The sequence below is a fragment of the Gorilla gorilla genome, chromosome 17, assembly GCF_029281585.2.
Source record: "Gorilla gorilla gorilla isolate KB3781 chromosome 17, NHGRI_mGorGor1-v2.1_pri, whole genome shotgun sequence".
Lineage (NCBI taxonomy): Eukaryota > Metazoa > Chordata > Mammalia > Primates > Hominidae > Gorilla > Gorilla gorilla.
This window is the reverse complement of record NC_073241.2, coordinates 71,253,881-71,278,307: the sequence shown is the minus strand read 5'-3', so window position 1 is coordinate 71,278,307 and position 24,427 is coordinate 71,253,881. Positions and strand designations below refer to the sequence as shown.

Here is a 24,427-nt window from a genome sequence, read left to right as displayed (position 1 = left end):
TAATAACCTGCCTGTTTTCTTATTCTATTGAATTGCTACTAATCCACTACCAATGGCAGTTTATAAACCACATTGTTTTCCTTCTGCTTTCAATAAGATAGAGCACCTTTGACATTTCTCTAGTCATCATTCCTTACCATCTTGTCTGCCACCTCCCTGAGATATCCATGGTTCGACCTAGTTTTCTATGGGCTTTGACTATTTTAAATTAAAAATTGCAGATATTAAATGGCACTCTCATCTCTCTGAAAGTGCTTCTGCATCACCAAACAAATCTAAAGAGCACTGATTTTCTCATTATTCTTTTAGCATTTCTGGAGGGTAAAACTGAGCCATTCTGCCACCCAAAGGATAAATATCATGGTCATTTGTAAAATGCCTGTTACAGGTTTGTGATACATGGAAAAGACTGAGTTTACAATGAAGACCTAGTCACTGCATAAATGAAACCCGATTACTGTAAGAAAACCAGTCTCCTAGGACCAACACATCAACATTAACTGGGAACATGGCCTCACACTAGACTCAAAGCAGGAATTTGGAGGGTTCTCATACAAATACGAAGAGTTCTCAATGAATAAACACACAATGAGTTCCTATGTACTAAACACTGTATGAGTAATTGATGTCACAAAGGTTATGACATCAAAGGAGACAGAACCCATGTGCACTGGCAACTTGCTATCTATTGGTTATATTTTCACCTGGAAGAGCATGTATGTGTGTTTCCTGGACTGGGATTTTCTGCTGGACTAAGAAAAGTTCATTTTGCATAGTTGGGCTGAAAATAGCATGAGTCAAATGATCCTGTCATTTTTGACTAATAATCATCAGAGCCATGTCCTGAATTTACCAAACATGACTTTTATTTTTCTTCCTGATGACATATGATAGTCAGTCCTAAGTAAATTAGCAAGAAGGAAGCACAGATTTAGTGGCGTTGAAGAAAAAAGGACGGAGAAAAAACATTTTTTGTAGCAGAATGACTGATGAGGTGTTAAAAAGAGATAAAAATCATATTTAACATTTACCACAATCATTGAGCAAACTTCTGAATATTCCTGAAGAGTACCCAAAACTAAGGCTAAAGAATAAAAATGATTGAACTAATATCACTCTAAAGAAGTTATATCCTATATTCTTTGATAAAGAAATAGGAAGTCAGCTAGGGAGAAGGAAGAGAACCCAGTAGGTGACTGTAATACTCCAGGACTGTCTTCAGGCAGATCTGAATGGTACGAAGTTTCTTAACCTTTTCTCTATCTCAGTACTGTCAAAGTATACTTTATTAAAGTGACATCAACCCCACTGAGTTGGAAGCCTCCATGTTTGCTTCATCTTATGTGATGCCAGCTTCCTAGCTGGTGGGATATAGTAATAAGATAGTGGGAAAGCAAGAAAGTTTATGTCTTTTTCCTTTGATATTTGACAGTTTGTCAAAATTGGTATTAAATGTAAGATAGGAAATATTGTTGCCTTTGTCATTTTGAAAAAGTGATCAATGCTAAAGAATGCATACATTTAAACAAATTCTCTTGTTCTATAAAATAAAATAAATTTACCCAAATTCTCTGTGCCAAGCAAATCAACTTACCTTCGCAGGTGGAGGAAAGCCGTGTAACACTGTTTACGGAACTCTTGGTACTGCTCACTCTGTGTGCCCCCCATTCCTTCTACCATTTCTTTATTCAGCTTCATTGGTGGAGGAAGAGGCTTCGGATCCCGACCCAAAATATATCCAAAGTCTATGTGGAAGAGTTTGCCTGGATGTTGACAAGAAACTCATTTGTTTCCAGAATTATCTTAAAGAACTGGGTAGGTGATATGTCACACAATTGATATAAACAGTGTCTCTTCATAAAGAATATTAGTTCACGATGAAGCCTATTAAATTCTTCGATATTTCTAACTGCAGGTTTGAGAGTGGCCTTCGGAACATAATTAACCCATTTTAACTCATTCATTCAGACGAAACTATGCCTAAAATTGTGTCAAAGTAATGGTAATCTAAAAATGTTAAATCCTATTTATAAGTCTTTAGAATCAAAGACGGTCAGAGCCTGGATAACTTTTTAATGTAACAGTAGAAAGTGGAATCTTGTAGAAAATTTTTTGTGCTAAAGTTTAAGCACAGTGCCCTTCATACAGTAGAAAATTATTTCTTTAAATATTCCTGAGATGAATCCTTCTAATTTATTATTACTCAAAAAAAATTTTAGAAAGGAAAAATTTTAAAAACCATATTCTTAGCATAAATAGCAATTTAGTTACAATAATATATCACCTATCATTTTAATCTTGTTAAATTTTACTAATATGTAAGAAAGACTGACTTATAAATCTGTTTTCATTGTATAGTATATAACAGTAATGTATAGTATAAATCTGTTTTCATTGTATAGTATGTAAATAGCAATTTAGTTGTAATAATATACCACCTATCATTTTAATGTTGTTAAATTTTACTAATCTGTAACATAGATTGATTTATAAATCTGTTTTCATTGTATAGTATGTAAGAGTAGGCACAATTATGAGGTTTCATGTTGTACATATTTAAGATCATAAAATGTCAACATGGAGGGGGTTTCATTTCCATTAAAAGAAACTACTGAATGATTTATGACTGAAAAACTACTCTTTCGGAATCCCAAAATGGGCTTTAATGGTCTCTAAGTACAATGAAACTGATTTTGGGGGGAGATCAATATACTTCACCAGATTCCCAAGGAAAGTCCATAATTCAACAAATATGAGGAACCAGTTTTACAAAAGTGAATTTGATAACTTCAGTACCCACTGGAAAAGCAGCATCCCTATAGTCTCTTAAGGTTCAAGGGGAGTATGCTATGATTTCAGTTTTCCATGATCTGATGAAAAGTCCATGATCAATTTCTGTTAACCATTTTACCACCTTCAACTAAATATGTGTCCTCTGTTCAACTAAGCTAAGCAATTCTTTTGGTACTTTATTCTCATTTTGAAGTTCTCATATATCTTTTACCGTGTTGGATACACACGATTCTGCCCCATAAGAGGTAAAGAAATAAGAAGCTCACAATATTACAGGTGTAGATACATTTTCCTTGGTTTTATTTAATTATTTAAATAATGTTACCAATATACTTGAACAGATGACCAATCTGGTCAATCTCTGACACAAAACTGTCATCATGCATGGTTTATTTAATGGGCTCCATGCTTTTAATACGAAACCTATCCCAGTTTTCTTCATTTCATTACAGGAATTACTGGAATTCCAATATTGGCTATGTATCACTGTTTACAAATGAAGAGTGTATTTCTATCCTTCTTGTCAGAAAACTCAAACAACAGGATTACTACTTAATTAAAAGGTGTAAAAGATTCAGTATCTAACAATGAAATTATATTATGCTTTACAAGTTAAATAGCCATGTATTTTCAAAAGAGCCTATTAATGTAATGTTTTAAGAAAATTCATCTTCATAAATACTGAAGGGAATGTTTTTTTTTAAAGTTAATATCTGAAAATGCAATTTGTAAAGGTTCAAAAAATACACATAATGAAATTTTTAAAAAATGTTTAAGAAGTTCAGAGAGTATGATCTTATTCGAATCTACCACCTTAAACAGTCAAGAAATAAAGTATACATAAAACAAACTGGTTGTTAACCTCCTTTTGTCTCCAACTTGTAAAACATAGGGAGTAAGAGGTGCTAATTACATTTTCCTGTTATTTGCATAAATAACATGAACTTATTTCTAAAATCGTAGTTCGAGGCATTTGTAATTCTTGGATTAAAGAGAATATACACTATTCTCTTTGACAGTATTTAATGGTAAAGTTTATTTTAAATTTCCATTTTGTTTAATAATTAAACGTGTCCAATGTCAAAACCGTATTCATTCTTTTTTTCATACCTCTTCTTACTCTCCTCCTTCTACTTGACTTTCTTCTGCTGTTCCTTATAATCCAAACTCTATATTTAAAGATTCCATATAATTCCCAACTCCAAAAATTCTTCCCTGACATCCTACTCCAGTGAGTTTCCCACTCTTCAATTTTTTATATATAACCTGGCATTTATTTACCATTTTTTCCTTAAAATGCCTCTTGTCTTAATTGAATGTCGTATCTTTCCTACTGCCCTATCATTAAACCTAGAAATACAGAAGGTAGCAAACAGCAATTTATTCTTCTAGCAAAACCTATATTTTCAGAATTAAAAAGGCTCCCTACATTTATACTCCCACTCTCTGTTCCCAATACTTATTACTTAAACCCTTACAATATACTTGGTTAGCAGTATTTTCACTCAGTTAAAAGCACAATGATGCAATATTTTACAATAATAGTTTTCAGTATAAAGATCAATAATCTATAAAGGCGAAAAGGAGCTGGCATGTGCTGAGATCACATAGTAGCATGAGAGAGGAGGTACGAAGCTCTTTTTTAACAACCAGCTTTCAAGGGAACTAACAGAAGAGCTCACTCATTACCTCCAGCACAGTACCAGGCCATTGATGAAGAATCCACCCCCATGACCCAAACACTTCCCACTTGATCCTATCTCCATCAATGGGGATGAAGTTTCAACATGAGATTTGGAGGAGTCAAATACCCAAATTATAGCAAGTGTGAAAAAGAAATTTTTGAAATATATTAACTATTTTCTTCTCTCTAATAGTATGAGTCCAAATAACAACTACATAAGTTAAAAAAAAAAGGCATTATTCATCTCATGGTGGTAAAACAAACAAGCAAACAAAACCTAATAGCCCTTAAGGAATGTTTATTATGTGCTCAATACCAAGCAAAAGTCTACTTATCTCATTCAAACCTCACAGCACCACTAGGAGAGAGGTTCTATCATTATTTACAGATTCAGAAGAAGAGACTGAGTTACTGGCATATTATGTAACTTACCCAAAGTCATCCAACGGGGGAGGGGCAGAATAAATGCAAAAATTTGCCTTTAGAGCCAAACAAATTAACCACTCTGAAAGACTGTTTCTTGGTCTAAAAAATAATCATTTTCACACAAAATTAAAGAATAATACAGAAAATCAGGATAGAAGCTGTGATGTTAATACTGACTGTCAACTTGACTGGATTGAAGGATACAAAGTATTGATCCTGGGTGTGTCTGTGAGGGTGCTGCCAAAGGAGATTAATATTTGAGTCAGTGGGTTGGGAAAGGCAGACCTTTAATCTAGACGGGCACAAACTAATCATCTGCCAGCGCAGCTAGGATAAAAGCAGACAGAAAAATGTGAAAAGAGAGACTTGCCCAGCCTCCCAGCCTACATCTTTCTCTCGTGCTGAATGTTTCCTGCCCATATATACACACCATTAGTTCTGTCCCTCTAGAGAACCCTGTATTACAGGAGCTATATTGAAAGAAAATGTCCAATTAAGATAACAATAAGAATAACCATTTTTCTTTATGTTGAGCTTTCTGAGAAAAGTTTCAAAGTGTATTACTCTAAAGTGTCAAGGCAGACAGAAAAGCTACTTACTACCTCTCTCACAAATGGCAACTCAAGATCAGGAGGGCCATCCTTAGGACTCACAATGAACTTTCCATTTAGTACAGATACCAGTTCCCTGTTTACTTTTGTGAACATTTTTCAGTTATTCACAAATGAATTTCAAATCCTGATTGCATTAAAAAGTATACCATAAGCAGTGAACATATTTTTCAGTTATACTGCCTTCCCCTCTTTCCTCAAACTCCCAAAAATAAAAACAAAAAAATTAACCTTTCTCCAAAGAGCTGGGATAAACTCAAACCATGTTTCATTTGAATCCTGTCACAACTGATTGCCCTAAGTAAGCTTTTTAAAGCTTCTCCTAAGGACAATGATTCTTGGGAAAAAATCTATTATTTTTCAACTCCACACCACAGCCTAGCTTTGTAATTTCTTGTCCAAAGAATTCTACAGTAATAATAAAAAAAGAATTCAATAGTAATGCACTAATAAGTAAAATATCATTCACCCCAAACTTGTTTCAAGAAAACAGCGTTATAATTAATCACATGACAATACACTGACAATACAATCGCTACACTTTTACATTTATGGTGGATACACAGCGCCCTCTGCTGTGCAAGCTGAGTAAACTTCAACCAAGCTAAAAGTATTCAAAAACAAAGCATGGGCCGAAAAAAGATCTGGGACATCCATAATTGAGACTAATATTTTGCATTTGAGAACATTACTCTTGTATAGATTTTGACATTCTCTATATGCAGCGAATCATTTTCTTTCACATGCCCAGAGTTCTTAGCTGGATCATTTTCTATTTCATCTATATTTACAGCGTAGAATAGTTTGTCTGGTTTAAGTCCCCCAAAAATATTAGTGAAATGAAATCTGCATGGCTCCTTCTTCTGCTCCATCCCCCGTATCAAAGAACTGGACACAGATGAAACAGTGGAAGTCCGATTAAAATTCAAAACCACTTTAATCTAAAGCAGAATCTTAGACTCTAAACCTGCTTGGGCTGGCAAATGAGTACAGAAAACAAAGGTATTGTATTTTGCAGAATAAGAAAAATGTTACTTGATTATTAAAAAATGCTCCATCAGCCATTGAAAGATTGGACAGTTATGTAAGAGAACCCAAAGTTTTCAATTTGAAGGCATAATAAACTCAAAATATACAATGGACAAGTCTTCATGACAGTCGAGGCATTTTTTAAACTAAAAACACTGGAATACATTTCCTGCACTGAACCACATTCAAAATTCACTTTGAACTATACAAAGTCTATTTATAACATATATGAAATGTAACTTAGAACCACTTTGAAATATAGACTCTCAGTAAAAATGACTAGAGACACAAACTTTTTAAAATTATTATAAATTGTTAGAACTTGAAGAATGCATTATACTCCTATTTGTCTTGACATACTCAGTCTCTCCTTATACAATCTAATTTCATCCAAACCAAAACTAAAAACTTGAAAACATGTATCCAGTAAGAAAGATATAAAATGCTAACTGCATAATGTAACTGGATGAAATAATTACAGAGCAGTTAAGAAAAAATGAACTGCTGTTTTAATAGGAAAAAAAATGTGCATCTTACTTATGCACGTTTTAGGGTAAAATCTTGGTTTTGAAAAAGCAAAGCTGGAGCACCCTCTAGTGGAAAACTGTTAACAAAAGCTTAAAGCTTCTGTTTCTGAAATTTAATTCAATTTCCATTAAACAAGTAACTGAGACCTGGGCCAAAAAAGTGTATTACGCAGATTCTTCCTTCCAGTTTCACTCTTAAATACCCCCATCAAAACACACATACGCACACACACAAATACACACAAGGGCACTTTTCAAAGTATAACAGAAAAAGGTTTTTTATACTGTCTGACTGTTTATCAATTTCCAAAAAAAGAATCAAGTAGAACTTGTGAATATAAAATTACGGATGTAATACTACCTTTTTTTTTCATTGGCAAATTCTTTTTTATTTATTTTATTTTTTATTTTATTATTATTATACTTTAAGTTTTAGGGTACATGTGCACAACATGCAGGTTTGTTACATATGTATACATGTGCCATGTTGGTGTGCTGCACCCATTAACTCGTCATTTAGCATTATTTTTATATTAAAGAATTCCATTGTAGTTGTAAATGATTACAATCTGGAAAAAAATGGAATCATTTTGGTTGCTTGATTCTTGTGGTTAAAAGATTCAACCGATAAAAAAGAGCTAATGAAAATAACACATGAAAACTTCCAAATTACAATTCTCTCCAAATACACCATAATGTTTTATAAATATCCGCTGCCAAATGAGCAAATCAGCCAAGAATCTGCATGACACTCTGATTATATTCTTTTGGTCTTGGTTATTAAGGAGATTGACTGGCTTTGACACAGACATGACATCACCCATGCAAGTTCTAACAGATGATTTTTCATATGTAATAATTAAAAACTGAATATATGACATTCCAAATTATAAATTAATAGGGCCATTATATTAATAGATTATTCTTGATGTATTATGTTAAATTATTATTATCACAATTTGGAGAAATACAAACAAAACAGAAAATGTTTTGAGAGACCAATTTAAAGAGCAACGTAAACATCTGCTTTCTGCAGAAAGCTGAAGAAACTTGAATTATTTAGCCCAGACAGGTTCATGGAAGAGCAGAAGTATTTATTCGTCATTAATTCAACACTGATTTATTGAACACTTTAGCTAGGTGGTGTTCAAGGTCCAGAGGCATGGGGGTAACCCCAATGGACAAAGGTTCCTGCTCTCATGGAACTTGCAACCTGAAGGGGAGAAGATGATGATAAGAACTCAACAAGCTCTAGGAGAGCAAGGATTTCTGTCTGTTCTGTTAACTTTGGTATTCCCAGCATCTACTAGCTGTTCAATAAATAGTTGTTGAATTAAACAAAAAAGGTAACTTCAGCTAGTGATAAGTGCTATAAACAACACAGTAATAAGTAGAGAGCATTGGAGGAAGAGGGCAGATATGTTATTACAGATCAAAGAGTTAGAAAGGGCTTCTCTAAAGAGATGCCATTAGAACTTCAACTTAATAACTAAAGTCAGCCCTGCAAAGATCTGAATAAATAACTTTCCAGAAAGAGAAAACAACAAAGGCTCTTGTCTGAGGCAGGAGTGATTTGACATTCAGACAAATGGCCTGCCTGGACAAGCCACAAGGCCCCAATAAAGCATTCAGATTTCATTCAAATTGTTTAGGCAACATATATTGGTTGCTTCAAGTGGGGTCAAAGTAGTAAAAATGAAGACAGTGGGTAACTTCATGATCTACTTTGGAGTTGAGGAGTAGACAAGATTTGCTAATAGGTTCAGTATATGAGATGAGGCCAAGAGACATGTTAAGAATGACTTTGAGGTCTAGAGCTTGAACAACTGGGTAGGTGATGTTGCTATCTATTGAAATGGGAAAATGAGGTGAGAAACAGGTTTTAGGCAGGTAGTAGAGGAAAGGACAACCTTTTACAACTGGCCATATATAATGAGAATTTCAAGTAAGCAGTTCGATATTTCAATTTGAAGTTAATGAAATGGACTGAGGTAAAAAGCTGTAAGTTTGGAAGCTGTCTGCATAAAGATAAATACATAGGGCTAAAGAGTTGTCAGGACAAAGGGGACTGAGAATGATTATCCCATAGAACTCCAAGGGGAAAAGCAAATAATTAAAGGTAGATATTAAAGTGAATTAAGCACACTTTGTAAGAGAAAGGACATTTTAACAATCTAACTAGAGCTATACAGTAAGAGACTAAGCTACTTGTATACATTATTGGCTTTCCATAAAAAGAGGCATTTCCAGTACAGAAGTGTGGGCAAAATGACCATCTGTAGGATTACTACTAAAGCAATTCTTACAAGGGAAAGGACTTTCCCTAAATGTTCTTCCAAGGTAACATTTAAAGGAATTTTTAAGACTCTCTGATTTATCTTCAATTACGCATCTTTTTTTTTTTTTTTTTTTTTTTTTTAAGATGGAGTTTTGCTCTTGTTGCCCAGTCTGGAGTGCAATGGTGCAATCTCGGCTCACTGCAACCTCCACCTCCCAGGTTCAAGGGATTCTCCTGCCTCAGCCTCCTGAGTAGTTGGGATTACAGGCATGTACCACCACGCCCGGCAAATTTTGTGTGTTTAGCAGAGACGGGGTTTCTCCATGTTGGTCAGGCTGGTCTCGAACTCCCGACCTCAGGTGATCCACCCGCCTTGGCCTCCCAAAGTGCTGGGATTACGGGCGTGAGCCACCGCGCCAGGCCACAACTTATCTTGTTAGTAAATAGATTCAGGGGTAAAAACCATGGGCATATACAATGTATGTCACTGGTAGTCATTAATTGTTACCTGTTTTTGTTAGCAAAAGGTTATCCAGGTGTCTGTCTCCAACTCCAAGTATATAGGTGATCACGCAATATCCAGCTGCAGTAACAGTTAAAAAAAAATGTGAAAACAAATGCAAACCAGGTTATACATTCTACTGAATATAAAAGCAGTTTGTGCAACTTTAATATCAATTTGTTTTCTAATGTCTCTGGTTTCTCATCTGAATTCTCAAATATGCAATCTTTATGTCTGTCACTTGAAACTCAAAGTACTATTTAAAACAGAAAATCTTGTAGAATTCTGTTAAATTACAAAAGTCACTTGCATCAAAACTTAAGTTAGGTTCAGGAGACCTTAAATTATAACATGGGCCTAGCAATTCTAATATCAAATTGGACACAGTTAAAAGTCAACTGTCAATTATCCCACAACTCGTAACCATGTTATCTATAAGATAACATAAGTAAATGCAGGGTTAAATTGTTTCTTAAGTCTGTGGAAAAATAATCTTGAAATGGAAGCAGATAGAAAACCAAATGCATTCATTTGAGTGGTAAAGACATTTATGAAGTTAACACAATAATCTTCTAAAGCATTAAGAAAAATTACATGATCAAGGCTACAGGCAGAGACATTGGCTCTAGCTGTATTCTGTTATCTTTTTATTCTAAAAAAAGTCTGGAAATTTAGCATTTATTGAAACTACTTAAACAGAATTTAGCAAATAGCACCCTTTTGGAGTTTGTTTTTTTAACTATGTTTATTTCTACCATTAATAACCTGACAACAAACACAACTTGTAAACATATAAAACTATAGCAATATTTACAAAAACCTGTTTATTTCAGCCCATGTGTAAAAACAAGATGGGACCACCTGTTAATGAACTTATAACCGTGTTCAAATTCAATAAATAATAAAGTTCATTTGACTTAGGCTCTGAAGGCCATTCCAGAAGTCCAAAAGCAACTTAAGCAATGGCATAATTATTGGAAAAATAGTATTAATTAATAATAATCACAGTTACAATGTACTGAAGACTAGGCTCTTAGCTAGGCATATCATATTCATCATTTCTAACCTGTTTAATGATGCCAGTTAAGTAGATAACCATCCTTCAAATGAAAAACTTCAGGCTCCAAGAATTAATAGTATTGTTCAAAGTCACTGGGCTGGGATTTGTGTCCAATGAAATGTAAGCAAATATAGATGCAAGGAAAGCAGTTTTAAGCAAGTGGCTGACTCAGCTAGGAGGTTAGCCCTTTAGGCCTTTTCTCCTTCCTGTCTAGATTGCGACATGATGACTGTAGTTGCAGACCATAAAGAAAAGGGCAAGAGAATCACAGAGAAACACAGAGCCTTCACCTGGTCCTAATCACCTTAAATAGTTAGAACAACAGCAATTTCTTATAACTAGTTTTGTCACAGAAGAGAAAATAAACTCTTATGATTAAATCACTATAGGTACATTATGTTAACTGCAGCTAAATGCAACGATAACCTTTAGTGGTCCACTGAGGAGGACTTAAAGGGTATCTAGATGAAGGGAGAATAAACTACAGCCTGATGGTCAAATCTGGTTCCCCTCAGTTTTTGTAAAGTTTATTTGAACACAGTCATACTCATTCATTTACATACTGGTTTAAGCATTACAATGGCAGGGTTGAATGGTTACACAGATCATCTGACTTGAAAAGCCAGAAATATTTACTATCTGCAAAGCTTTAGGGAAAAGTCTTACTCACCCTTGATCTAGAGCATTGCTACACAAAATGTGGTCCCACAGACTGGCAGTATCACTATCACTTGAAAGCTTATTAAATATGTAAACTCTTCAGCCTTACTTCAGTCCTACTGAATCAGAATTTTTAGGGGCAGCAGCCACAATTCCATTTTAACAAGCTTTCAAAAATTACTATGCACACCAAAGGTTGAAAAGCCTTCTCTAAACTCTAGTGTATTGATGAACATAAGAATCACCTGAAAATCCTGTTAGAATGAAGATTCTGATCACAGAAGTCGGGTAAGGCCCAAGATTCTGTAATACAAACAAGCTCCCAGGTAAAGTCAATACTGTGGGTCCACAGATCACACTTTAAGTAGCACTGCTCTAAAACTGCCACAATACATGCAATTTCAAAAATGACTACAGACTCCCCATTGAAAAATAACTAAGTGACTTACTGAGGGATATTAAATTTGATATTCCTAAAGAGAAACTAAGTACAGTACCCTGAGAACATATGAGAACTTAGTACACTTAGGTTCTCTAATATGTGATTTGTAGAAATCTACCTGCCACTCAAGGGTACTAAACTACCGATAATGTGCATATGAAGACAAGCGAAACTCCTACAATTTTGAAAAATAACATCACTGTACATCAGTGCAGCTGAGTTGTTCAATCCAGACCTACTTACTATTCCCATTTTTTAATTATAAATTACAATTAGTTTTTGTCACTATTTACTTTGTTTCAAGTTTAGCTATCTCTATAGAATACTGATTCACCTGTGTTGCAACAGTTAATTCTGATCTAAAATTTTCATGTAACTGGATATACACGAATTATGCTTAATCCTAACGATAAAGCAAAATATTTCTATAAACTACTCATCATCAAATTTGAGAGTGCATTTCATTGTTATATGGAAATGCAAAAATAAGTAAGGGTCTTTTGCCCTGGCTCAGTGGATTATGGTCATAAATATGTTGGATGGTCATTCTGATAAACATGTTTAGTCAAGTGAAATATATGTATCAACATATGGCCATATTTAATAGTAAAGATGAAAATTTAGAGTGCTTCAATAGTTTAAAGTGTCAATACTCAGTAGGGCACTTTAAACAAGGCTATATCCTGAAAAATAACAACAAAACATTTGAGGTAAGAATGGGATGATCCTCAGAAACGTTGAGGAGATAACTAATACTCAGAATGATTTAAGATGACCTGAAATAAATTTGCTAGAAAATTTTTAGGGAAATTGATGTTATTCTTTAACTATACAACAATGGAAACACTATTTCTGTCCAAGAAAATCTTGTCAAAACAATGTTGTTAGTTTTTTTACTCCATGTGAGATATAAAACATCTTGAAATTGTTTTTATAAAAAAACTTTGACTTAAAGAAAAACATAAAGACAAATAGACCACTGATCCTATTTCCCTTTACTTAGTAAAGATATGTGTGTATGTGAGAATAAACAGTATTCCCACATTTAGCTGCATGATATAGACTTGAGACTTTAGATAATCTGGAAAAGATGTCACCAAAACTATTATCAATTTTTTTCTTACACCCTGCAAAAACATTAAAACATTATTTTCTAAAATGAAAGTTACACAAAAACAGATTATTTTGTCATACAGGATGCCATACAGAAAACAGAAGGCTCTTCTAGATGAAGAGAAGGCCTGCCATTAAATCACTTACAGAGGAATGAATACATGTGAAATGTTGGAAAAAAGGGGAGAGATAAGATATAATGTGAATTTAACTGTCCAATAGGTAAGATAATTTAAATTGCTATTCTTTCCCCATGAAAAAGCCAGTCATATTTTCAGTAGCTCTTGGGGCAAAATGGACCACTATACAAAACACACAATGGTACGACATTAAGCATGTACCTGTAACATACCATTCTGATAATTTTACTAATGAGCAGAATTTTCAAATTGTAGTCAATACTGACAGGGCAAGCGTGTGTGTATGTATTTTGTGTGGAAAAAGTATTTCTTTATTAAACAGATTTATGACTTTAAAAGGTTTACAATAACTATGCTACTAGCAAAAAGGTAAAAGATAATTATTTGGGGGTATATAAAACACCTCATGTAATAAGGTACTAATGGAAATGGCCACAAATTCTGTGACACCCTTTTCATCCAGTGCTTGGATCTATATATATTCCGTCCCCTCAAATCCAGGAAGGCTCTAGGACTGCTCTGAACAACAGAATATAACAAAATATAGTTATACTATAAGCTGATATAGTACCAGGTTCCCAGCCCTGGCATTCAGAAACCAGTATTTTCCATTTCCTGTCTGTCTGAATATTTGCTCTTGGAACCCAGCTCTGAGAGGCCCAAGCCAGGGACAGGTCATGTGTAGGTGATTCACAATAAGCCTAGCTAAGACAGTATAATCTGCCAATCATGTGAGTGATCCATCTTGGATGTTCAGCCTAGTTCAGCCTTTAGATGATATGCAATTTTTTTTTTAGATCACAGAAAACATAGACTTGAAGGTCTGAGAAAAACAGAAGAGAAATGGGGCAAAATAAAGAAGAAAAACAAGAAAGGAGCAAGGGAAGAGAGAGAAATACAGAGTTAAGAGGACAAGGGTAAACATTTTCTCTCAAAATCTTCAGTGTTTTTAAGTCTTTAAATACTGCATGTAATCATGTTTACAAACAAATTCAGTTACATGTAATATATGTTTATATTCCTATAGTAAAAACAAGAATTAAAACTATAAAGGATTCTAATTTATAAAACACAATTTTATTTCCATATTCTCAAAGTTCATTTTCTTTCTGCTTTTCAGACAAAAATGTATCATCATGAATAAATTTGAAAATAAGGTCCAAAATAATTTGGAAGGTGACTTCACAGGGGTGTTGTGAAAAACACAAAAATATTATGTATAAGAAAGCAACTTCCAAACCAGAAAATGATATGCAAGTTTAAATATAGTCTTAACAACTAACTAGAAAGCTCTCTTCTTGCTCTCTCAGCTTAAGTATAGGCATAAATAGGGACATAAACAAATATAGCGCTTATATAAAATAGTTATAACACATCATATATCCTGTCATTCAGGGCTCAACTCTAGTGTCAACTCCTTTACCAATCCTCCCTTAAACAATCTAGTTATACAAAAAATCAAAATAAAAAAATAAACATGCTGGGGATGGTGGCTCATGCCTTCAATCTCTGCACTTTGGCAGGCCAAAGCAGGTGGTGATCGTTTGAGCCCAGGAGTTTGAGACCAGCCTGGGAAACATGCCATAACCCTGTTTCTACAAAAAATACAAAAAAAAAATCAGCCAAGTGTGGTGGTGCACACCTCCTACAGTCCCAGGTACTCGGCGGGCTGAGGTGGAAGAATCACCTGAGCCTGGGAGGTCCAGGCCGCAGTAAGCTGTGATTGCGCCACTGCACTTCAGCCAGCCTGGGTGACAGAGTGTGACCCTGTCTCCAGGAAAAAAGGAAAAGAAAAGAAAAGAAAAAAATAAAGAAAATGAAAAAAAAAATCCTGTAGAATATAACCTTCGTGAAGTTAGACATAAATGCCTGAAGAATAAAAATTAATCCCTATGTCACTTACTATTTATTTCTAGGAAATACTACTACTGCTTTCTTATTTCTAGGAATGGACCATAAGGACTGACTCTAAAATACCACAAGGGCACCCTCTTAATGAAGCACCATTATCTTAGCTCTTAAACTTTATCTAAAGCACAATTATTTCTGATTGAAACTTTTCCCATGGTCTACTTAGTTTCTGTTATTCAAAAATAGAGAAAATCTAATGGAAAATTAACAGCTTCCAGGAAGAGATAAATTGTGATTATAAAATAGTTCAGTGATTACAAAGACATATCCATGAAAGACTAAATAGAATTTACACCTTGTTAATACTATAACGTCAAAGCATCAATGACTACTTTAATCAACATTTATCTTTTACTCTTCCTATAGAGCATTTAAATATTAACATGTTCTAAATGTATATGATTATGGCAATATCAGGATGGCCTGCTCTTCTTTATCTGATCAATGGAAAGTAATAGCCTGAAAAACTTACCACAGCTTTTAACGTAAGTGTCCATGACCTCAGCACTAATCCCATTTGGCCCATTCTCACTTGGTGCATATTTTCTAAAAAAGTTCTGCAAAGACATTATTTACATGTTTTAGAATTAAGTACAAACAAACAAACTAGGTGTTTTGAAACTGTAAATAATGACCAGCAAGTGTCTAGTATAAAGCTTAATCAAAATACAGTATGAGAGATGCTGACTGAACAAAACAATTTTAAGAGTACGATAAATACACTAGAGTTTCCACTAGGGGAAACTGTGTTTAATGTCCCCCACCACCCACCCCAGATTACCAATTGCACCTATTCTTTTACATTTAGAGGCAAAACAAAAAACAAACAAACAAACAAAACCACAGAGCATATTATCTGAAAATACAATTAACGTACTATTAAAAAATGAGTTTATCCTGGCCAGATGTGGTGGCTCACACCTGTAATTCCAGCACTTTGCGAGGCCGAGGTGGGCAGATCATGAGGTCAAGAGATCAAGAACATCCTGGTCAACATGGTGAAACCCAGTCTCTACTAAAATACAAAAATTAGCGTGGTGGCAGGCACCTGTAGTCCCAGCTACTCGGGAGGCTGAGGCAGAAGAATTGCTTGAACCTGGGAGGTACAGGGTGCAGTGAGCCGAGATCGCACCACTGCACTCCAGCCTGGCGACAGAGCAAGACTCCGTCTCACAACAACAACAACAAAAAAAGTTTATCCTATGTTTTCACCTTTTTTGAATACCCTGTATGTCTGACAAAGGATTTGCATCTGGAATATATATTTAAAAACTCCTATAAATCAATACAAAAAATACAAACAACGCGACAGGAACATGGGCCACAGGAAGATGTGAACATGCACTTCACAGAAGAAACAAATGGCCTATACATATATTTTTATACATTCAACCTTACAGATAATCAGGGAAATGCAAACCAAAAAGAAGGTACGAAGAGTTTGAAGTTTGGCAACACTACGATTTGGCAAAGACGTGTAGCAAGGAGAAACACAAGAAGTGTTACTGTTTTGAAAAACAACTTTTAATTATCGAAAAACAACTTTTCATTATCAAGTAAAGCTGAATGTGATCTATGACCCAGGTAAATCACTTACACAGATCAGATGTGCAGCCAAGAATCAGTATACAAACTGTCACTGTTTTCATTTTATAACATCGTAATTACACAAAACAATGTAAGTAATGAAAAACTTTATGAAACAACGATGGCAATTAGGGCCCATGTTAAAAACTTTAAGTACACTTCAGGTCCTCTTCAGAACAATCCTGGAGTAATATGGGTTATTACCGAAATTTTACAGATGCAAAAACTGGTGTCTTGAAGGGTATGTTAAACGGGTCCCCAGGACCACTGACAGGTTTGACTTGCTAGAAGGTCTTACAGACTAAACTCATAGTTGTACCACGACTAAGGTTTGTTACAGAGAACAGATACACAGTAGAATCAACATGGAAAACATACACAGAAAAAATCTGGAGAAATTCATACATAGGCATCCTAGCCCTCTCTGTCCTATGAAGAGACACAGTGAGCTTCTTTTCCAATAGCCAAAAATAAAAAGCAGTAACATGGGTGCAATGTTTCTGACAAGGAAAGCCCATTAGAGACTTAGAAACCAAGGTTTTATCAGGAACTGGTGACCCAGGCAACCTTTGTCAAGCAAGTACAAAATTCCAGACTCCCAGAAGGAAAGCGGGTTGTTTAGTATAAAGCATATTATTTGAACAAACAATCTAGGCACAGCGAACCACCCTTATCAATTAGGAAGCAAAGGGAACATGCTGAAAGCCAATGACCAATCTCCTGGCAAGCAGGCCTTTCCAAAGATTGCAACCTTAGGGCTACTATGTTAACTTTTCTCTGCAAAAAGAGTTAACCAGTTCACTCAAGGTTACAGAGCTGGAAAGTTACACAGGTGGAATTCAATCCCAGGCAGTTTGATGTCCTAAGCCTGAGCTTTTAACCACTGCACATGACTGTACCCCAAATCAAAGAACAGAATAAACACTTGCTTTGCAAAAGAATCAGAGTAATACTTTTCTACAAATCTGACTCCCATACTGAATAAATGGAACAATTAAATAGGGAAAGGCAAAAACACACTGTATCAAATATCATCTACCAAGCCCTTCTGTGTATTATCTTTCATCTCGGGTGTATCCATTTTTGTTTTAATTACATACCTTTTTTTTTTTTACAAAGGGGAGCAGGAAAATTATATTTAAAAAATAACAAAAATAAACCATTAAGATGTTATAAGAACTAATCCATGTATTTCAAGGGTAAAAAAAAAAAAAAAAATCCAAACATATACATTACTTTGTCACAGAACCACTCACCTTTTCTCATATTTAAAGGGGAGCAATAGTTGAAGGGAGAGTATAGGGGGTCTTAAATAATTGTACAAAAGACAGATGAGCAACAATATCATTGTAGCAGTGTTCTGAATAACAAAAACTGGAAATAAAGTGCTCATCAATTAATATCAAATAAATTACAACATTTCCATACTTTGGAATATAATGCAAGTATAAATAAATGTTAACAAATTTTAATTTGTTCACCAATTAACTCTGTTTTTTTTGTTTTTGGTTATTTTTTTTTTTTTTGACACAGAGTCTTGCTCTGTCACCCAGGCCGGAGTGCAATGATGTGATCTCAGCTCACTGCAGTCTCCACCTCGCGGGTTCAAGCGATTCTCCTGGCTCAGCCTCCCAAGTAGCTGGGACTACAGGTACATGCCACTATGCCCGGCTGATTTTTGTGAGTTTAGCAGAGACAGGTTTCACCATGTTGGCCAGGCTGTGTTCACCAATTAATGCCTGATCCCTTGATACGCAATGCACTGTTCAAGGAACTGAGAATCTATGTAACAAATGGAAGAATCTTCAACTGCGAACATGCTTACTTCTGAATAAAGGAAGAAAAAAAACTTGAAGAAAGAAAAATGATAAAAGGAGACTTTCATTTTTAACTCTATGTTATAAAGACTGAATTTTTTATGACAAGAATATATTCATGAATTGCATAATCTTTATTGATACCATACCTGAATGCTTCCCTCTGTATCAAGAACTTCAGCCACAGGAACTGACTGGATAAACTGCATGAAGCCTACACAGAAATGTATGCACTGCATTAAGCATAGCTACTGGTTAAGAAATAAAAATACAGGTTCTGCTAAGAATAATCCTCATCTCTGAATAAATGCATTCCATATCTGAACAACTTAAAAAGATCAGTGTACACTACATTAAGTTTGTACTGGCATTTATGTCATAGGACCTATAAGAAAACATTTTTTTTTTTAAATTAAGCTGATTTAGTCTGTATGTTTCTCTAGGCTAATTTCTATTATAAAATATGAGAAACGAAAACTAACAGACTAAGCTTCTTAAACCTAGCATCAAAAATTTCTTCTTTCTATAGATTTACAACATATACCAATTAAAATATTCCAAATTTAAAATCACCATAAGAAATCTAGAATTGTGGATTACAATTACCTAACCCTAAAAGCTGTATGTAAAACTGTTATGTAATGGCTCCTTTTGTCTAATATTCCATCTTCTGTCATTTCCTGGTAATAACAGATGTGTAAACCCCTTAAACTACCAAAAAAAAAAAAAAAAAAAAAAAAAAAAAGGAAAGGGGACAGACAGTATGTGGAAGAAGGAGAAAAAGTCAGTCTGATAAGTCTGAAGACAACAGAAACATAAAACAATGGATATATTAAAAAAAAAAGTTGGATGAAGCAAACAATATTTCAGGATCATAAACTATCATGATCTGGTTCTGGTAAGCCTATAGGATAACAATTTGCATGCAAATTAGGAGATTATATACCCCTGTAGAATAAGAAATATCTCATTTATTCTTGCATCATAAATACAGAATAGTTGGCACTAATTCACTTAATAGGTATTTATTGTTTCTTGACCATGCCGGAAGAAATTTGCCAAGTAAGTAAAAATAGATGTTTGACACTGCCTACATGGATCTTAAAGCTTATAAGCTTCACTTGGGTAAATACTATGAATAAAGGGTACTATGAAAGGAAGTAGTGTAAGGAGACCTAACTTACAGCAGGGATCGAAGGACATCTGACATTTGAGCCATGTTTTCAAGGATAATAAAGTTAATAGGCCATGGAGCAAAGAATGTTTGAGACAATGATCACAGTGTATGTGAAGGCCTTAGAGCACAATGCATTAGATAAAACAGAAGGTAGCCAGTATGGCTAAAGCCCAGGATGCAGGGGAAGAGTGGCAAAAAGAAGAGGCTTGAAAGATAGACATAGGGTGTGTCGCACTATGCAAGCACTTAGAAGCTAGGTAAAGGTTTTTTGGGTCTTTGTCCCAAGAGAAAATGAAAGCTAACAAATGACTTTTTGCAAGATTATAAAGATGCACATTTGCACTTTTTAAAATATCATTCTGAGAAGAAACTGAGAAGAGTAATTAAGGCATCAAAAAGATTTGGGAGTGGCCAGAGGAAGGATAGGAACCTAACGCATATATTTTGTTTCTCAGTAACTACTAGTATGAAGCAGGAAGGGCAGCAAGACTATGGAATTTACAGTAAGCATTAGGCAAGCATTCCTAGGGAATCTTCTACCAAACTCCCAGAGATTATTCATCTTGAAAAGACTTAAATGGTTTGTGTGTGTCAGGGTGTGTGTGTATGTGTATGTGTGTCTACAGGATTGTCAGGAATGTCTGAAATATCCTGTTTCTCAGTAACTACATTAACCAGTAGTTACATTAATCAGTAGTTACTGAGAAACAGGAAAGAAGGAAAGACAGAAGGGAAGCAGGCAGGAAGGTCCAACTTGTCTTCAGTGCTACAAATGGAATTTATTTGTATCTCTAACATACTTAAAAATTTTCAATTTGAAAAAGTACACACAATGTACACTAAAGTAAACAATAATGATGTAAAATACACTTACCATGTTTTGTACTGGTGGCTAACACCTTATAAGGTGTCAATTTCAAGTCCAGATTTTCTTTCCGTAACAGCTTTTAATCAAAAGGTAAAATATATTAACCAAATGTAAAGACTGTTAAAAGACAGTTTTGTGGGCAAATAGTATAGCAGTTTAACGTAATACAGATTTAGGAAGTTAAGCTAAATTAAGTTTAAATTAGTTAACTTAGGCCGGGCACAGTGGTTCCCCACTGTAATCCCAGCACTTTGGGAGGCCGAGGCGGGTGGATCACCTGAGGTCAGGAGTTCGAGATCAGCCTGGTCAACATGGTGAAACCCTGTCTCTACTAAAAAATAAAAAAATTAGCTGGGCGTGGTGGTGCATGCCTGTAGTCCCAACTACTCGGGAGGCTGAGGCAGGAGAATTGCTTGAACCCAGGGGGCAGAGGTTGCAGTGAGCCAAGATCGCGCCACTTCACTTTAGCCTGGGCAAAAAGCAAAACTCCAACTCAAAAAAAAAAAAAAAGATAGTTAATTTAACTTTGATCATCAAAATTAAATTTATTAAGTACTTAGATGATGGTATGCTAAATTTTTCATCTACTCTAAATCTCTGTCAGCAGTTTTCAATGAACAATAGGGTTGTTCCTATCACTTCATGCAGTCCTTTCTGGCCATAAATTACTTTAGAGCTCAGAAAAAGGGAAATAGGGCAAGCATGTACTTTTTAATGCCAGGGACACAGATGGGATTAAAAGGATTTAAAAAAAATTTAATAGACTAAGAGGAAGGAAACTACTAAATCCCTTATTTAGAGAACTTAATTTGGAAAAAAAATTAATGGAACACATACAGTTCCACTTTATCTCAACACAAAAACCATTCTGGTGTATAAAAGCAACTAAATTTTTTCAAGGTCAAGTGGAGACTGTTGAGCTTTCTAGGATCGTACCTGAATGTTACAAATACTTCTGTTCCATAAACAGCAAATGAACTAAGCCACAGTATTCCAAAACGAAAAAAATGTTCCCCACCAACACAAGGTCATGTTCACCTTGTCCATGAGTGAAATGATTTGAAGAATAAGTTGATCTTGACGTAAATCATCTCCATGCTTAAATATAACTGGATATTTGCCTCCCTCTTCCGTCTTAAAAAACAACTGTGCAGGCATAAGGGCACTCTGGAAAATAAAAATATTGATTTCAAATCTGGCCATGAATTAATGCATAAAAGTGTACTATACATACAAGAAAATGTTGATATATAAGATAAATACACAGGTAAATAGGACCTAAAAAACAAGTTGGGTTTTCAATGAGATACATTAGGGTATACTGGAAAGAACAGTGAACTAGCTAATAGTCAGAAGACTACACGATGGAAAGCGCACAAGCTCTGCAATCAGTCATGTGGTTAAAACATTCCAAGCTCTGCCAGGTACTCGCTGGACAGTCTTATGCATATCCTTTAACTTGTTTCCTCATCTGTAAAATAAGATACCATCTCTTCTGCAGAGTTGCTAAGGCAATCAGAAACTATACAGGTCAATAGTCTGGCACCATGCCTAATACAAAGAAGACATTCTTTATATATCTATCACCATTTTTTTATTTTTAGAGGTATACTGAAATAAATAAGGTGAAACAGTACAACATAACAATGTACCAGATGCAAAGTCAAGAGCCCTGGTTGTTAATGGCAAGTATACTACAGGTTGAGTATCCCATAACAGAAATGCTTGCAAATGTTTGGGATTTTGGACTTCCCCGGATTTTGGACTTCCCTGGATTTTGGAATATTTGCATATACATAATAAAATATTTTAGGGCTGTGACCCAAGTTTAAACTTGAAATTCAATTACGTTTCACATATACCCTACACACATAAACTGAAAGTAATTTTACACAATATTTTTAGTAATTTTGTGCATGAAACAAAGTTCTGACCGTGTTCTGACTGTAATGCATGACATAAAGTCAGCTGGAGGATTTTCCACTTGCGGCATCATGTCAGCACTCAAAAAGTTTCAGATTTTGGAGCATTTTAGATCTTGGATTTTTGGATTAGAGATGCTCAATCTGTACTAGTTGTGCAGCTTTAAGACTCAAATTCCTCATTTATAAAATGAGAGGAGATCTCAAATATCTGTATCTTTTATTCTGGAATAATATTATGTTTTCCCCAGAGTCCTTCCCTTAATTATATGAAGGTCTAAATTAGTTTAGGTATATGTTTAAATCAACAACAACAAAAAAATAAATAAAGAAATTATATTCTTTTTAGAAAGGGGGAATCATATAAAACCTCACATAAAGTGGCATGCTAGGATGGATATTCTGGACATAAATGGTCAGAAAATTGTTCTGAGAGAGACCCTATTGAGTTTGGTCACTGAGAAGAAATTATATAAGACAAAAATTTGGAGAAATATATTAATCCAAAGGAAAAAAAATGAGTCAAAGAAATTTAGAAACAAAAACAAAAAAAAATGCTAATAACCAAGAGAAACAATGGCCCAAAAAACATCATATAGATGGGTGAACAGATGTGACAAAACAAATGGCAAAATGTTAATGACAGAATTAAAGTGGTAGATACACAGTTGTCTACTGTAAAACTCCTTCAACTTTGATGTATGCTTGAAAACTTTCCTATAAAATGCTGGGGGAAAACAAAAACATGGAAAATGGTTCAGAGAATGTATGTTTAAAACTTACAAACTCTAGTTGGAATAAAATTCTGAATTTTAAATTACCTTAAATTTGGAATATCCTTTTATCACTCCTGGTGAAAAAGTTATTTTATAAATTACCTTGAGCCCTAGTAATTGGAAGTTATCTTCCCAAAGATAAATGACAGGCAGGAGAATCTTTGTTGTGATTTCTTTTTTGAGATTCAATATGATTTCATCTAATTTAGATTTCATCTGAAATTTAAAGCAAGAAAACAACCACAGGATAACATGCACTTATCCCAGTGCCTTAAGGGGTCCAGTCTCCATGAATATCCAGCTTTGGCTGTTACATTAAGGTCTACAAAATTACTTTTAAAACTACTGGAAATAAGGGTCCCTAGCCTTTTCAGCTCTAAGGAGCTCATACAAGGAAAACAGGAGTCCACAGATCCTCTGCAAGTGTATGCAGAAATTTCAGTGTATGTGTAAGCATACGGGCAATTTTCTGAAGTGCATAATCCATCACTTTCATCAGATTCTCAAAGACATCCATGAGCCAAAGTAGCAACTCCCTACACAGAGACACTCTATATAACTAATATTATGTAGCAACTGCCTCAGAACCATTATTCCTAAACTCCACCTCAAAATTTTTAAGAATGCCCATATACTTAAGAGTTGAAAGAAAAATAATCAAGACTGAATACTGAGGTCAAAAAGATTTCCCATATTTTGTTTCATAAGACATAATTATAATTTTTTATAATTAAAAGGAGTATGAGTCTAGAATCCACCTACCAATAGAGGGAGATATATCTTCTTATACTCCACTCTTAAAACCCCTGCTGTATGTCTTAGATACTCTTTTGCACCATGGTTGGAAAAAAAATGGTAAAATTACTTTTTTAATTCACTGCTCTTGATGAGTCCTTAGTGTTCAAGAATATTAGAAGCTGGTCTTCTTTGGGAGTTCTAGCCCAAAGGAATGCCAGTTGTTATATCTGTATTACTTTGTGCATAGCTTTTTACATTTCAGTCTCCAGTAGACTGCAAGCACAGACTAAAAAAAAATTGCACTGTATCTCCTATACCAGTATTTTCAAATTGCATATAGTAATACCAGTATTTTTAACTTGAAGG

The 24,427-nt window shown here is 34.7% G+C and overlaps 1 protein-coding gene and 1 long non-coding RNA gene across 3 annotated transcripts in view; one reads left to right on the top strand and one right to left on the bottom strand.

Moving 5' to 3' along the window:
- PIK3C3 (phosphatidylinositol 3-kinase catalytic subunit type 3) overlaps positions 1 to 24,427 on the bottom strand; it is a 125,734-nt gene that overhangs the window by 21,420 nt on the left and 79,887 nt on the right. For both annotated transcript variants that reach the window (XM_004059352.5, XM_063699187.1), the window contains 6 exons: positions 21,664 to 21,792; positions 20,632 to 20,701; positions 18,730 to 18,794; positions 15,649 to 15,733; positions 9,857 to 9,931; positions 1,595 to 1,763 (listed from right to left, as the gene is read on the bottom strand). In XM_004059352.5, the coding sequence (XP_004059400.3) occupies positions 1,595 to 1,763; positions 9,857 to 9,931; positions 15,649 to 15,733; positions 18,730 to 18,794; positions 20,632 to 20,701; positions 21,664 to 21,792 (593 nt within the window). The remainder of the gene's footprint in view (positions 1 to 1,594; positions 1,764 to 9,856; positions 9,932 to 15,648; positions 15,734 to 18,729; positions 18,795 to 20,631; positions 20,702 to 21,663; positions 21,793 to 24,427) is intronic.
- On the top strand, positions 1,706 to 14,182 carry LOC129528392 (uncharacterized). The gene is made up of 3 exons (XR_008673667.1): positions 1,706 to 1,815; positions 13,209 to 13,347; positions 14,063 to 14,182. It is a non-coding gene; the product is annotated as an uncharacterized lncRNA (long non-coding RNA).